This window comes from Anolis sagrei, chromosome 6 (assembly GCF_037176765.1).
Source record: "Anolis sagrei isolate rAnoSag1 chromosome 6, rAnoSag1.mat, whole genome shotgun sequence".
NCBI classification, from domain to species: domain Eukaryota; kingdom Metazoa; phylum Chordata; class Lepidosauria; order Squamata; family Dactyloidae; genus Anolis; species Anolis sagrei.
In genome coordinates, this window is record NC_090026.1 from 81,906,839 (window position 1) to 81,922,155 (window position 15,317).

Sequence of the window (15,317 nt, forward strand, 5' to 3'; positions counted from 1 at the left end):
ATTGAATAACTAACTTTTTTTTACACAATTTGTCCCCTTTGGATTTCAGTTTTGGGTCCCTATAGTAAACTACATCAGGATTATTTACATCAAAATGCCAAGATTGCCTTTATTTTACAATTCACATTGCCAACCAATTATAGCAACACTGCCATCCTCTGGTGTTTAACAGCCATTAGTTATGTGTATTCCTTTTATTGTTTTAGATTTTGCACTTTTAAATCTGACAAAAAGACAGACCTTCACCTCCTGTCTTTGGAAGTTATTGAAATATTTTTCACAACAATAGCTTGGTGAACATTTTCCCCAAAAATTCATAAGCCATGTCTACAGTTATGAACACCTACTTCAATAACTTCTGGGACAGCATTCCTGGCCACCACAAAAACGAACAACTAGTTGGCGGATTCCTAAAGGCTTTAGTTCAGTTGTAGAACCAACCTCCCAAACAGCCCCCATTGCTGGCTCACATGGCAGGCCCAACTTCAGCAGATAGGGATGGAGACACAAGTTTGCAAATAATCAATATTGCGAATGTGAAACCTGCAAAAGTAGAAAGTTCCCAAAACATATGCTTAACTGAATAACTGTTAGGCTACTCATTGTTGTGCCTCAAAATACACCAAATCAACTTTACATCTATTCCTTTAGCAAAAGCAATGCGTTCCTGAACAGGTTTTGAGGAATTATTACTACCAATAGTAAACTGTAGAAAGATTTAATCTCTATGTTTTATTGAATGACATGTTGCATAAAAACTTTTAAGGGTGCTAAGCACAGGTTCGAAGTGATTTAGGGGTGGAGAATAGTGAAGATGTCTGGTACGTATTATGGTCTAAACCTCTTCTCAAATTTTCATCCTCTGCAAAATGAGAACATTCATTAGAAACTATCCACACATAGTACCTTATTCTTGTTCACTGAAATACATTAATGAAAATATAAGCTGTCAGTGTAGGAGAATGTGCGAGTTTCCTGATACGTATGTGTATTTTTGATGGTGATGTCCAGTTTTCCAGATCTGAAGACACCTTCAATAAATTCAGCGTGTCACTAATCAAACTAGACAGATCAGTCTAGTTTGGTTAGTGATTCAGTGATGGCAAGTGCTTCTTGCAACAGAAAGATGTTATTATATTTATGGGTATGTCCTGTTGGTGAATTGGAAAAAAAATCTTCAAGTTTTTCTTTTAAAAGGTGAGAATCTTCTATGACACCTAACAATCATCGAGAAACTGCTGTTTTCCAAATTGAGGCTTTTGAGAAATATAGACACAGTGCATAAAGTTTATTAGCTACCCTTTATTAAATAGTAGCCTATATACTTAGCGTTGCCTGGGTGTTGTTGTGACTGCTGACCACCTGCTTTCACCCTTCTTCAGCTCTAAGAAGATCTGCCTCATAATGTCTTCATGACAACACTCTGACAACAGTTTATAAAAGGTTTTCTTGCTAAATTTCTGAAAACGACTGCATTTTTCAACAATAGGCTTATTGCTCAAACAGCACATGTGCCCATGTGAACATATATCATTACTATAGTTTATGTACGTTTTTGAAATAAACTGTCAAAGCTGTAAAAAGGAGATTTTGTGGCATGAGATAAAGTGCCCACAATTCAAGAGACAAAGATGTTGACAACAGATCTAAGGAAGATAAAGATATGGATTTTATGTGACAATAGTGGGCTGGGCTTGACTTTATTTTGAAAATTTTCAATTTACTGGACTGGAGCTACAGTACTCTTGTTAAATGGCTGACTATTCGATCTCAATTTGAAAATGTCTAATGAAGAGGACTAACAATACTGTTCCACAACTTATACCATCAACAATATATTTTCCTGTAATTTGACACTACAGGCAGCCCCCGAGTTACAAACATCCAACTTACAAATGACTCACAGTTAAGAACAGGGGTGAGACAACAGTTAGGAAGTAAGATAAATATACCCCTCAAAAGGTAAATTCACTCCTGAAAGTTATCATGGGGAAAAAGTGTACCAACTGAAACTTTCTCACCAATCCTTGTTTCCACAAAAAGCTACATTTTTCAAAATCCAATTATAACTGAGACAGAAGTGAAGTGAAATCTTCTGAACAGGGGCACAGACAACAAAATCCTAGGGTTGTTAACCCTTCCCTATGCTATCCAAATCTAATACAGATCGACTGGAGTTACACTTAAGAAATGTATGTGGTCTGACTTACAAACAAATTCAACTTAAGAACAAACTTATAGAACCTATCTTCTCTGCAACCTGGGGACTGCCTGTACTAGTTTGAATCATATTCTCAAGTACAACATGCTTTGCTTCAACATCAATCGGATGGTTGTTCAAATATCTGAAGGTGGTTATTTACTTTCAGAGGTGCTCTGTTTAACCCACAGATGTAGGTTTTTAATCTGCTTCTTGAAAAATTCCATTTGTACTAACTGTAAGTATCAACAATACAGAAAGTGAGCATATTATAAAGATCATGCAGGCCATAAAAATTATAAACAAGAACAATCATATGAACTCATGGTGCTAGGTTCCAGGAGGTTTCATTGAGCTGCCTGCCTTAACTAGGAAGTCAGGAATTACATATTGTCTTGATATTTTTTACTTGTATTATATCATTAAATTTGCTACAAATTTGCTCATTTACTAGCCAGTAACATTTAACACTGGGAACCCATCAAATGCTTTTGCAGAGCAGCTATAGCAATGAAAACTCACTTAAACTGATATTAAAGTAAGATACTGCAACAAAAAGTTGCAGTCTAAAGTGTTTGTCTTCAGCATTCCAGCCATTTTGAATTTTGAATTGGTTTTGGGTCCTTTTCCTTGGATGCGTGGTGAACAATCATGGGCTCAAACCCAGTAACAATAAGCTTTTGAATTTCTCAATGTGCATCTCTATTTCATGTGGACATATTAAAATAGCTTTTGGGTGACAATGAATAAACAACTCATTTAGAAATAAACAGTTGGTCTCCTGATTTTTAAAAAATAAATATATTTTTTTTCCATTTCTCTTCCCACATGACTTTTTATTTTTCCTCAGCTACTTCATCCAACTATATCCTCATATTGCATTATTCCTCCTTTAATCTGATAACAATACATCCAAAAAGTTATATTTTGGTTGCTTTTTGAGGCTGTCCTCCCCAAATGGCCCAAGGCCTGACGGTTTTTCATAGTGGTACAAATAAAGGGATCACACAATTTCTTCTTGTATATGGTTAATATACTGGCAACATTTCCATGAACACACCTGAATAATTATGAGTTGAAACGATTGCTTAAAGGTAACAACTTAAGCAAAAATCACTGCTCTGCTCAACTAAAAAAAAAGAATAGGTTTCAGAAACAGTTTAAATTATACTTTCCCTTTCTAAATTACTCAAACCAGGCTGAGATGCTCCAAATGAAAACAAATATATGTTTGGTACAGTAAATATTTTGTTTTACAGCTAGACAGTGATCAAAATAGATCACAACATGCAACCTTTTCAGTTTCCCACACTTTTAGTGCATTTACATTAAGATCTTATGCAATATTCCTAAAGTGATTCAAAAGTACTCATACTGATGTCAACATCAATAACTTTGCATCAAATATGCATGAGCAGTCAGCAGGAGTTTAGTCAGCATTACAGTTATGATGCCAAGTGGGTCAAATAAATGGCTTGCTTACGTCCATCTGCCAAAGCAATAAAATGACAAATTTTTCTTCAAAAATGCCTTCTGAAAAGGTTTTGCGAATTACAAGTGATGTTTGTAGTTTTAAGGTATCTAAAAGAATACATTAAATCTAAAAGTGAACCCAATATATTAATTCTAAAGTATTTAACCACCAGCAATGGAAGGTCTATTACTCCTCTGAACTTCTCCAACAATTTTTCCTTGCCTCTGCCAAAATATAAAGTTTTCATTTCTCTTCACACTTCAAATTATTCTTCAAAATCATCAATTTTAACTCCTTTGATTCTCTTAATTTTCCTTTCCAGCTGTAACCAAGTTTTGTGCATGTGGATATTTGGACTTGCCACATTAAAGTCTTCTTATTTTACACATGTGCACACAGCGGAATTCAGCTCTATAGCTAATAACCCCAAGAGAAATAATGGTGCAGGACACATGACCCCTGTGAGGGCAAAACTACCCCCAAAATGCTTATTCCCTAGCTCTATAAGATTCCAAACAATGTAATGTGCAAGCAACCCATTTGTGTAAGTCACGGAAACCAAACAAAAAACATTATATTTTATTATTATACATTTATATTTTTTCTTTATAACAGAAGATGTTAGGATATGGCACAGACAAGAAGGCAATACAAAACAAATTCAACAATTGAGAACAAATTAATTTAAGATAGAGGTTGAAAGCCTTAACTATGGTAAGTCCAATAAAACCAAAGTCTGACAAAAATCTGAGGCATCTATCACAATGCCATGAAGAAAAATAGCAGCTACAGGCAGAGATATTTTCTTATAAAATTATAGTATAGAAATTCCCTGGCAGCAAAGTCCTTTTTTATTCATGCAAGTTATGTTAAGTGACATGTATGCTCACACATTCATACACCTTTCTAAAGAAATCACTATTCTAACATACCAAATAAAAGAAATCTTATTGTAAAAAAAGTTCTGTAGATATGCATCTGCTTATGCAAGTAACTTTGTGTAACTGTAGACTTGCTTTGAATTCCTTCCTAGTAAGGAAGCTATTCTGTTATCTCAAACTCTGAGTGAGGCACTGAAAAGAACAAACTGGATAGATGCTTTTCAATGATATCTTCTACTCCTGATCTTGTCTGTTTCCCTGCAAACCTGCCATTTCGAAGCTGGAGATTGACCTAAATCTATCACTTAAACGTTTCTTTAGAATCATTGTGTATTTAAAACATAAATAAAATCTTTGTAAGAAGCTAATTACACAAATATGAATAAAAACAATTATGTTTGCTTTGCATTGCAAGCATTATCTACTTCCAAATTACTCCTAATAATAGATACATTGTGTTTATGACAGACAACCATCACCTCCTATTTAATTGCCAGCAAATTAGAGATATATGACTTGATCAGACCAGCTTTACTTGCTCTTTCTCACACTGGGAACAGTAAGGAAATTCAATAAATTTCTTAATGAGCCCATCTTACACCCAATTAAAATTTAAACTCGCATTTAATATTTCAAGTTTGTACTGCTTTTATGAGATTGTTTTTTATCTTAAATAGTATAATTCTTGTTAGCTGTCTTTGGCATAATGGTGAAAAGTAAATATTTCTAACAACCACACAAGTGACTGCCCAATACAAAAGCAGATATAATGGAATAAGAGAAAATAAAGGAGATTAAGTTTTCCATTTTTTTTATCAATCCACTAAAATTTGACTGGTCAAAACTAATGGCTTGGCTTCACTGTGACTTTAAAACGAGTTATTCCAGAATGGGGAAAAATCACTTTTTCTCAATTTCAGCAAGTCAGAACACTCACCTATATAGACCCTCCTGCTGTATCTTTGCATCAATAGTAGAACAAATACATGCAGTGGAATAAGGTTGATGATAAAAACATAACCACCCCATGCAGAAACCTGTAAAAAATAAACACAGAGGAGCATAATGTTATTTTGTAAACAGTTAAAACACTTAGCCTGACCAACATGAATTACCGCGTATGTTCCAAGTCACAATGAAAAATCCAACAAACAGGCAGAAAACAGAGTAGGTAGCTTGAAAGACAGTGCTGTATGAAAGTTTTATTGCATGTCAAAAGCACTGCACAAGTTAGTATAAAACTGATAAAATAGAGGGAGCACAAGTGGCTAAATAATTTTAGGCCAAAAATGGACAGCAGCTACCGCATTGTCTGTAGCTTTAAACAATTCTTCCTCTGTGCATGAGGCAGGGAATTGTGGACATGAATAAATTGCTTTACATTTTTTTGGTATAAAAGTGAAAATATTACATAAAATGATTATTAAAAAAAGATGTGGAAATATTATAGAAACATGATACATTTCCAACCTGTAATCTTAAGAACAGAATATAAATAATTTCGTCATGTCCAGTTTACAGTCCTTTATGAATGTATTCATCAGCTCGTCATTAATATTTTTTTCTTGTTGCCAAAAAGGAGACATCTGAAATTTTGGAATATAATCTAAAATTCTGAGCTATTATCAGTACCTTGACAAAAATGGAATACATCGAGAACATCTGGTGTGTAGGTTAGGGAAAGATGTGTGTGAAAGACCCACTTTACTAGTTTAACTGAATTGCCATTTAAACTCCTCCACTCCATAAACCGTCTTCATTCCAGGTAGTCATTACAAGAATAATTAAGCAATGTTAAGAACTGATGCCTGGAGCTACCCTCCCCATCTCCTTTTTCTTTTATGGCATGAAGATAATAAATCACTGGGCATGGACTAGTTTTTAAAAACAAAATTGTTGTATAGCACATAGTAAAAATTAATATGCTTTATGAATTTAAATCAATTCCCTTCACAAAATAAAGTTGAAAGAAATCTGCATACAGAAGCTGTCTTTCACCACTACAGCCAATCCTTAGACACTATGTGTTGAATTTTAGGGACTGGAGGAGCTGCCATGGAAAGGAGAAGACAAGGAATGTGATGGGACCAAAAGTAGATTTATTTTTGGTCTCATCACATGCATCTAAATTTGGATCACTCAATACAATTAAGTGAATGCAACCCTTTAGGTGGAAGCCCCTGGTGGCGCAGTGGGTTAAACCCCTGTGCCAGCAAAACTGAAGACCGATAGGTCACAGGTTTGAATCCGGGGAGAGCTCCCTCTATCGGCTCCAGCTCCTCATACGGGGACATGAGAGAAGCCTCCCACAAGGATGGTAAAAACATCAAATCATCAGGGCGTCCCCTGGGCAACATCCTTGCAGACGGCCAATTCTCTCACACCAGAAGCGACTTGCAGTTTTTCAAGTTGCTCCTGACACGACAACCCCCCCAACCCCCCCCCCCACCACATTAGGTAACAGTTAAGATCTTACACTTTCACTTGGCTTTCTCTACAAATTAAAAAACAAGCATTTCTATGAATTCCTGACAATTTTAAGTTGAAAACCCCCCAGTAAAGCTATCTCTACAAGAATTAACAGACTTGCAGGGAGGCCAGCACCAAACTAAGCATACCAGTAACTTTGTCACAAATGGCAACCTAGGGCCCTTCTAGAATGACCATATAATGCAGTTCGAAACAAACTTGAGGCAACGGCCACAAAATGCATACTGGTAACGTGCTACAGCATACATTTAAGGGCATAAAAAGGTAAAGGTAGTCCCCTGACATTAAGTCCAGTCATGTCTGACTTTGGGGTGTGGCGCTCATCTCCATTTCTAAGCCGAAGAGCCAGCGTTGTCCGTAGACACCTCCAAGGTCATGTGGCCGGCATGACTGCATGGAGCGCCGTTACCTTCCCGCCGGAGCGGTACCTATTGATCTACTCACATTTGCATGTTTTCAAACTGCTAGGATGGAAGAAGCTAGGGCTGACAGCGGAAGCTCACGCCGCTCCCCGGTATCGAACCTGCGACCTTTCGATCAACAAGCTCAGCAGCTCAGTGCTTTAACCCACTGCGCCACCGGGGGCTCCCATTTAAGGGCATACAATGCATTAAAACAAAGTCTTGAGAATTACTAGTTTACACGAAAATGTGCCACAGCAGATGCCAGATATCCCAGATCCAAGGCAAAATTGACTCTACAAAATGCAGAGCACACTGTAAACACTTGTTCCTGCTGAACTAGAATAAAAAATCCAGAATGGGCAAAAAATGCTCCAAGGGCATTGCTGGGGAGCAGGGGGCTAATTGACTCCCTGGGAAGGAGAACTGATTGTATCTACTGCTGTTACTTTCCCTTTTTAATCCCCATATGCCTCTGGTGCACTGATGTGCATTCTCTGCAAGCAATGAAAAAGCGATTTGAAACAAAGGTCCTTGGTAAATTTAATCACCTTCCTGCCCTCAAACGGTTCCACACATGGCAATCTGATCATCCGTGGAGTGAAACTGGTCCTTCTCAAACCAGTTCCAAACTGGATTATAATGTCCGTGTAGAGGTGGCCTGAGATAAACTTATCTTCTAGGTAAAGTAACTTTTGCTTTAAAATCCAATTTAACAAGGACACACTTTCAACTCACTGAGCAAACTCTAATACAGTGTTTGTGAAAATACAAAAAGCGATTCCTGTGGGATAAAATAGTAGTTAATCTCCCTTTATAAAACAGAACTGGGAAGGAGGACCACAATTTCCTAATGCTGAGCCTTTTACTTTAGTGACTCAGTAAAACGTTATCATCATATTAAACAAAGTCTAGAAATACTGAAACAACAGTACCAATCTTTTGAATCAACAGTACCAATACTATGAATCAGTAGTGATCTTAAGCATGTCTGAAACAGATGAAAAAAGCAACAACCTTCAACTGCAAAAAAAGAAATACCCACTTAAAGACAGTTCGTAAATTTATTTCTCTCAGATTTCAAAATTCTTAGTTGATTTTAGAAGGGAAATTAAAGAATACATTTCTATAAATATTCTATGTTACGTACTCAATATGCTTACTGAGGAAGAATACACAAACTCAAAACAACAACCACATAACCTTGATACAAATGCATATCAACTCTTTAAATTGAAGACATTTTTCAGAAAGATTAGACATGGACAATCTGGGGCGTTCAGCCTAATTTCAAAAGCTCTGTGTAAGAGATAAATTCAAACACCTGGCAAGAGTAATCTGCTCCTCCCAGGGAGACTGCTGACTGGGGGAAAGAAGAGGAAAAATAGGGATGAATCCATCTACTTTTGGCTTTCTCGCCCTGAATATGGCTAGGAAATGCAACTCTCAGCAAATAATAGTTCCACAATACTGCAACAGGCAAATATTTGAAGTATACCACATAGAAAATAATTTCAAGACACAAGGATTCAAAAAAGGTACATGAAGTCATGTTTTTAAACAAGTGTGAACATTGTTGTTCCAATTTTGTTTCGATATAAAACAAGCAATAATTAAAAGATCCACCATACTTAAAACATCAGTGACTTGTTTGCATATGGTAACAGAAATAAACAATGACTCAATAAAGATTGAGCTTTTGCACAGCCAATTCAACTAGGTAAGATGTACATATAATTGATATATTACTTACCATGTAGAAATAAGACAGACAGCAGCATATGGTCCAGAAAACGGATCCAGTTTTCACAGACTTCACCTAAAAAATGTTTTGAGTTTTAGCAAGAGTAGAAAAAACAATTGTGTGTTAAAGTAGTCATGCCACTATCAAGAGCAGAGGCCAAAGTCTACAATATCTACTGCTTTTCACTGTTGAATTTACTTGTTAGTTACACACATATCTACAGAACAAAAACAGTCATACTAGCATAGAAAATTTTAAATTTCTATACTAGTGCAATGCTTTTAATAGGTCAATCCCAAAATAACAGAAATGTATAAGCTTGTAAGACCTGCTGAACTCTATATAGGCAGGATGTGAACAAAACCAGATTTGGAGGGAACACAGAAGACTGCAGTCAGATAATATGGAATGGATGAGGAGGAAGCATGTACATACTAGCTTTCTATTCTCTAGGTCAGTGGTTCTCAACCTGGGCCCCCTAGATGTTTTTGGCCTACAACTCCCAGAAATCCCAGCCAGTTTACCAGTTGTTAGGATTTTTGGGAGTTGTAGGCCAAAACACCTGGGGCCCCAGAGGTTGAGAACCACTGCTCTAGGTGCACCTAGAACTGCTGTGAACAAGAAAGCAGCAAAGTAATTTACCTCCTATTTTTGGAAGATCTTTGACTTTGTGATTCTTTACTGACATAGAACATTATTCCCATGTGAAATGCTAAGTTTATATCTACCAAATGACTTTGTGCTTCTTTACTGACATAGAACCATTGTGGAAACACCCAATTTAACTTTATTTCAAAAGACAAAGAAATTACTTGATATTTTTTCTACAGATTATGACTCTAGAAGGGAAAGCTCTTAAGATCAAAATAAAAATTTAAGGAAAATCTCAAGCACATTTAAAATAGCAATTGGCAACTGTCATCCATGCCATGGTCATGTCTAGGCTGGACTATTGCAACGCCCTGTATGTGGGCCTTCCGATGTCTACGACCCGAAAACTTCGTATTGTTCAGAATGCGGCAGCCAGGCTACTCACAAGAATGCCCATGAAATGCCATATAACACCAGTGCTGCAACATTTACATTGGCTTCCAACTGAGTACCGTGGCCTGTATAAGATGCTACTTCTGACCTTTAAAACTCTTTACGGCCAGGGTCCATCGTATCTTAGGGACCGCCTCTCCTTCTCCCATCATCGGAGGTCGCAACCACCAGCCCAACGTGACTTACTCCATATACCGGGTCCTAGAGAAGTGCACTTGGAAAGGACCAGATGCAGGGCTTTTTCTATTTCTGCCCCTGCCTTGTGGAATTCCTTGTCGCCCTACATGAGAGCCATGCGTGACTTAGGGCCTTTTACTCTCGCACTTAAGACCTGGCTTTTTACTAGAGCATTTGATCTCTGTTAATTTTTAATTTTTGTATGTATGTATTTTATCTTTTATAATTTAGCTGTAAATCGCCTAGAGCATTCTCGGATGGAGGGGGATTAATACGTTATTAAATGATGATGATGATGATGAATAGTAAAAACAGTACTTGAATTAGATTAAACTACTTACCCACAAGTAGTACGTGAATTGCAGTGCAAAAATAGCTATCCCTTCATTGTCAAAAGATCCTGCAACTGATCGTGATATGTAACCTGGTACTATAGCAATAAAACAAGCAGCTAGAAGCCCTGCTCCTTGGTTCCACAGTTCTCTGGTAAGCAGGAAAGTAGAAATTGATGTAAGGCCGCTAAAAACTGGTGCAAGAAACACACATACATCTCTTATGTGGACAGTAATGTTAAGCATATTTAAAATCCAATGTATAAGGCCTGCTGTCACCATCAGCCCTGGGTATACCTAAGAAAGATAAGGAAAAACATTTCACTACAAGGCAATGAAAGATGTGATTTTCATGTATCTGAATCAACGTTATAAAAATACTCTTAAGTATCTTGAAGCAGTAATATATGCAGAAGAGATTATTACTTCTACAAACCATTTTAAAAATCAAGCTATCAAAAGTGCCAGACATCCTGTTCAGTGCCTGAGAAAAATATCCTTCATATCATAAAACAAAATGTGCATGTTGAAGAAATTGTATACCTTCTTGATTTCAAGGATGACTCAAGAACATGAGTATCACCTGAGTTAATCCAGACTGAAATGTACAAGCTTTTTATATAAATATGTAAGCAAATTGTCTTCAGTGTGAAGACTGCACCACAACTTTCTCTGGTACTGTCTGGACTTGTCTACATATGTTTAAAAATTCAAGTGGATATAAAGCTAATATAGAAAGATGTTGGAAAAATCATATAATGCACTAGATGAGATATTTTGGGTGGTGAATTCAAGTTTGCTGAAAGGAAACAGTGTGAAGGACAGAGGGAGCAAGATTAGAGAGAGTAGCAATGCAAACAGCTGACTCTGCTTTGGGAATAGAAAATGAGCTACTTTGTGGGAAGGGATAATTAATGTAAAACTTCAATTGGGATAACTTGAGGATGGGTTATTATTACTAAAGCTCTATACACTTTCATTTGCATCTTTTTCCAGATAAGACAACCACAATACTGATATCTTTGGAAAGCATCAGGTAGAGTGTGTAAAAGATACGTATTGTTCATTTCTTTGCTACTTTTCATCTGATGAAATAAAGCAGCAATATCAAATTGATGATTACTCACGCACAAGGTATTGCTAATGATAAAAGGGCACAGTGTAGTTTTATATAGAAAAAATACAGCCCTAAAACTGACAGCAAGTTTTATCAAATATCCCAAAATTGCTAAGTGAAATTACATCAGGAAGTACAGGCAGTCCCCAAGTTATGAACAAGATTCTCTGTGAAGTCTGACATAGTGGTTATTAGAGTGGTCCAGGATTTCTGTGTTCTCAAATAATATGCTGTATCCAGGTTGGTTCATCAAGTGCTCTGCTATGGCTGACTCAACCAGAGAAGTCAACCACTATGCCAGACTTGAAATCCACAAGAATGTGGACAATTTCAACAGAAAGGAGGAAACCAAGAAAGTGAACAAAATTTGGCTATCAGTATTAAAAAAAACTCTAAAATCAGTAAATAAATAACAACATTCTGAAAACAGGGGAATTCCAGACATGAAATAATCAGGGACAGCTAACACTTCCCAACAAAGGATTCCCCCAAGCAGTAAGAAGCCAGACCTTGAAACTGCTAGGCCATTAAATGTTAATCAAGGTGGCCAATTGAAACATTCACACTTCCCTCAAACAGACAAGAGTTCTTTTTCCCACCCTGGACCTTTCACAGATATATCTTAATTTCCAACAGACCTCACAACCTCTGAGGATGCCTGCCATAGATGCAGGGGAAAGGTCAGGAAAAAATGCTTATGGAACATAGCCATACAGCCCGGAAAACATACAACTCAAAAATGTAACAGTTCATTTTGTCACCTCAACACACTGTTAAAATGTGCTACTGTCTGCTTTTAAAAGTTGTTTCCAGTTCTGAAAGTCACCTGTTTAATACTGAATTGTGTTGATTCTCCTTAGCTTTTTCTAACAAGTGCAAGGAGATTGGAATGGGGCCACTAATGTATCTTCTTTCACATTATCTTCTTTTCCCACATCCTTATATGTATATTGAGGAAATACTTTATCAGATATACTGTTTTTCTTTTATCTTTTTTCACTTAAGTACATGTTTATTAAAGAATTTTACCCTACTCTATAAAATGAGGCCTCTAATTGTGAGAGATTAATTAAATCACCTTAAAACAATGTAAAACTACTGAAACACTTTAGTAAATGTAAATATTTTAGAACAACAAAACAGGAACTACAAACGGACGGAATGAAAACCAAGTCAGTAACTACCAAGCCCATCAAATTCAAGTAAGCACAGTTTCAGCAGGTATGGTCACAGGTGAGTATTTGAAGTAAATGAAGCCAATTAATTCTTTGAAAGTAGAGAGATATTATCTCTATTAAATTATGCCTTGCAATTTCCCCAAATCTGCAATGTTAAAGACTTCTTAAAGTGGGGACATTACTAAGGAAACATTCATCACTTCACCTGCTTCTGCAGTGTTAGTTTGACTCGGTCAACAAGATTGCTATAATATTCTGATCACTAATGACTAAGATGGAATTGGTCTGCTACAATGTAAGTATAACCTATTTTCTAACATTAGTGATGTTCGCTGTTTTCTCTGGTGCAATGACTTTCCTCTATAGTACATATTTTTTGTTGGTTTTCTAAAGTGATGAATCTGAGCAATGTTCAGGTAACAAGCATCAAGCTTTGAGCTCTAAAAAGTACTTTGCATGCTATTGCTAATAATGAAAAATGCTCTACATTTTGGTATCACATTTCTCTGCACTGAGAGGCCCTGAGGTACTAAGACTATATGTTATGGCCACCCCTATGAAGGATGGAAAAACCCCACTAATACTTGGAGGGATTCTTCTTCCACAGTATTCTATACCAGTGTGTCCTGCAGATACCAAAGCTACATCTTGGCACTGAGACTTTATATGCTGATATGTAGTTCAGAGCCAGAGACTGTTGCTGAACTTTAATTGAAACCTGATGGCTTTAGCCTCTGTCCATATTACTGTAAGAACGAATCAACTGCAAATCAGACAAAGGTGGATTTTCAGAACTGGATGGCTGTGAAAGCTTACATCTACAGTCCTGTGGAATAAATTGGATTCCGTGTTTAAGGCCAGAGAAACAACTGTGACAGGTAAGATCAGATCTTATACACAAAGGTCTGGAACAGCACCCAAAGAAGCTATATGCATCTGAGACCACATTTTCATAGGCTTTAACAAAATTAAAGTTAGAGGGTAGTCTCTCTCTTTAAAACTCTTGCTAAAGCAGTAATTCTTACTACTGATGAATGAAATGAGTGGGACAACTGGGACCACACCTCTTAGTATGTGGACCGTGAAGATGAGACTTGGGTTTCTTCCACCCAACTTTCTAACTTTTTAAATTACTGTGTGTGCACAGAACATATGTAGGACTATAGAGAAAGAATAAAGAAACAGTTCCATTTCTTTCACCACAAAGGAAGCTTCTTCTGCTTGATGACTCCTTAGACACCACCTGTACTCCAGAATTCATGAAGTATGCTGAGCTCTAAGACATGTTCTACATTCAAATGATGTAAAAAGTATAAGCTCTTCTCTACCTCAAAACTTTGCCTAAAAGCTTTCCCTATTTTTAGCTTTATTTCAAAGCCTCTCCTGTCTAGACAGTGCTTTAGACAGAGGCAACACACTTCATCTACCTGTTTGTCATACTGTACAGATTATCTCAAGTTACCACACTGACATAAAAAATTATATACAACACCAAACCTGGCATATGTGCTATGTATATAATATACAAGGGGTTATTCAAACAGCTCTGCAGCCAGGACTGATGGTATTATGCCATTCATCATGAGGGTTTACTGCTATCATTGCTCAGCTCTCACTCCGACTGCAAAGTACTTCAATCACCATCCACGAAATCAAACAACTGCTGGAAAGTTGGTTTGTGCAGTAATAAGATACTTTCTTAAATATTCTAAATAGTCCATATTGTGTCAGGTTCTTATATAGATAGTAAAATGTACATTTCCACATTTTTAAAGTTTAATATTAAGTTAATACATTTTGTTCAAGATAATTGATAAGTGTCAAATTTAAATAAATGCCCAATTGAAAAATTTTTGTTAAGAGTCCCAGTCAAATTGAAATATTAATATTGGAAGGAAAGCATGTTACTTCAATAATGTTCATTTAGCTTCATTGTATATACATGAATGCACATTTCTAGTACTTACAGTTCCACCAACTATTCTTCCAAGTGGATACCATGCTCTTTCATCAAACCAGTTTAAGAATTCATAAAATCCATGTGATGCAAGATGATGTGTTGATCTATAATTAAACCTGGAAAAAATATATCAGTTTTAATAAGTACTCTTTAAATAATTACATTTACTTAGCTTTAGATAAACACAAGCAATTTGTCAAACAATTTTTTCACATACAGAGGAGGTTATTCTGGGAGGTTAAAAACCTGAAACCTCTAAAATGAAAATAGTATGAAATACTTGTTTTATGACTGGGTCCTTCAAAACTATTATCTCCCA

At 36.4% G+C, this 15,317-nt stretch overlaps 1 protein-coding gene across 1 annotated transcript in view; it reads right to left on the bottom strand.

Moving 5' to 3' along the window:
- STT3B (STT3 oligosaccharyltransferase complex catalytic subunit B) overlaps nt 1-15,317 on the bottom strand; it is a 49,262-nt gene that overhangs the window by 19,700 nt on the left and 14,245 nt on the right. Inside the window, exons 2-5 of the mRNA XM_060781875.2 lie at nt 15,006-15,114; nt 10,753-11,040; nt 9,200-9,265; nt 5,493-5,592 (exon numbers count right to left, since the gene is read on the bottom strand). Coding sequence (XP_060637858.2) covers nt 5,493-5,592; nt 9,200-9,265; nt 10,753-11,040; nt 15,006-15,114 — 563 coding nt within the window. The remainder of the gene's footprint in view (nt 1-5,492; nt 5,593-9,199; nt 9,266-10,752; nt 11,041-15,005; nt 15,115-15,317) is intronic.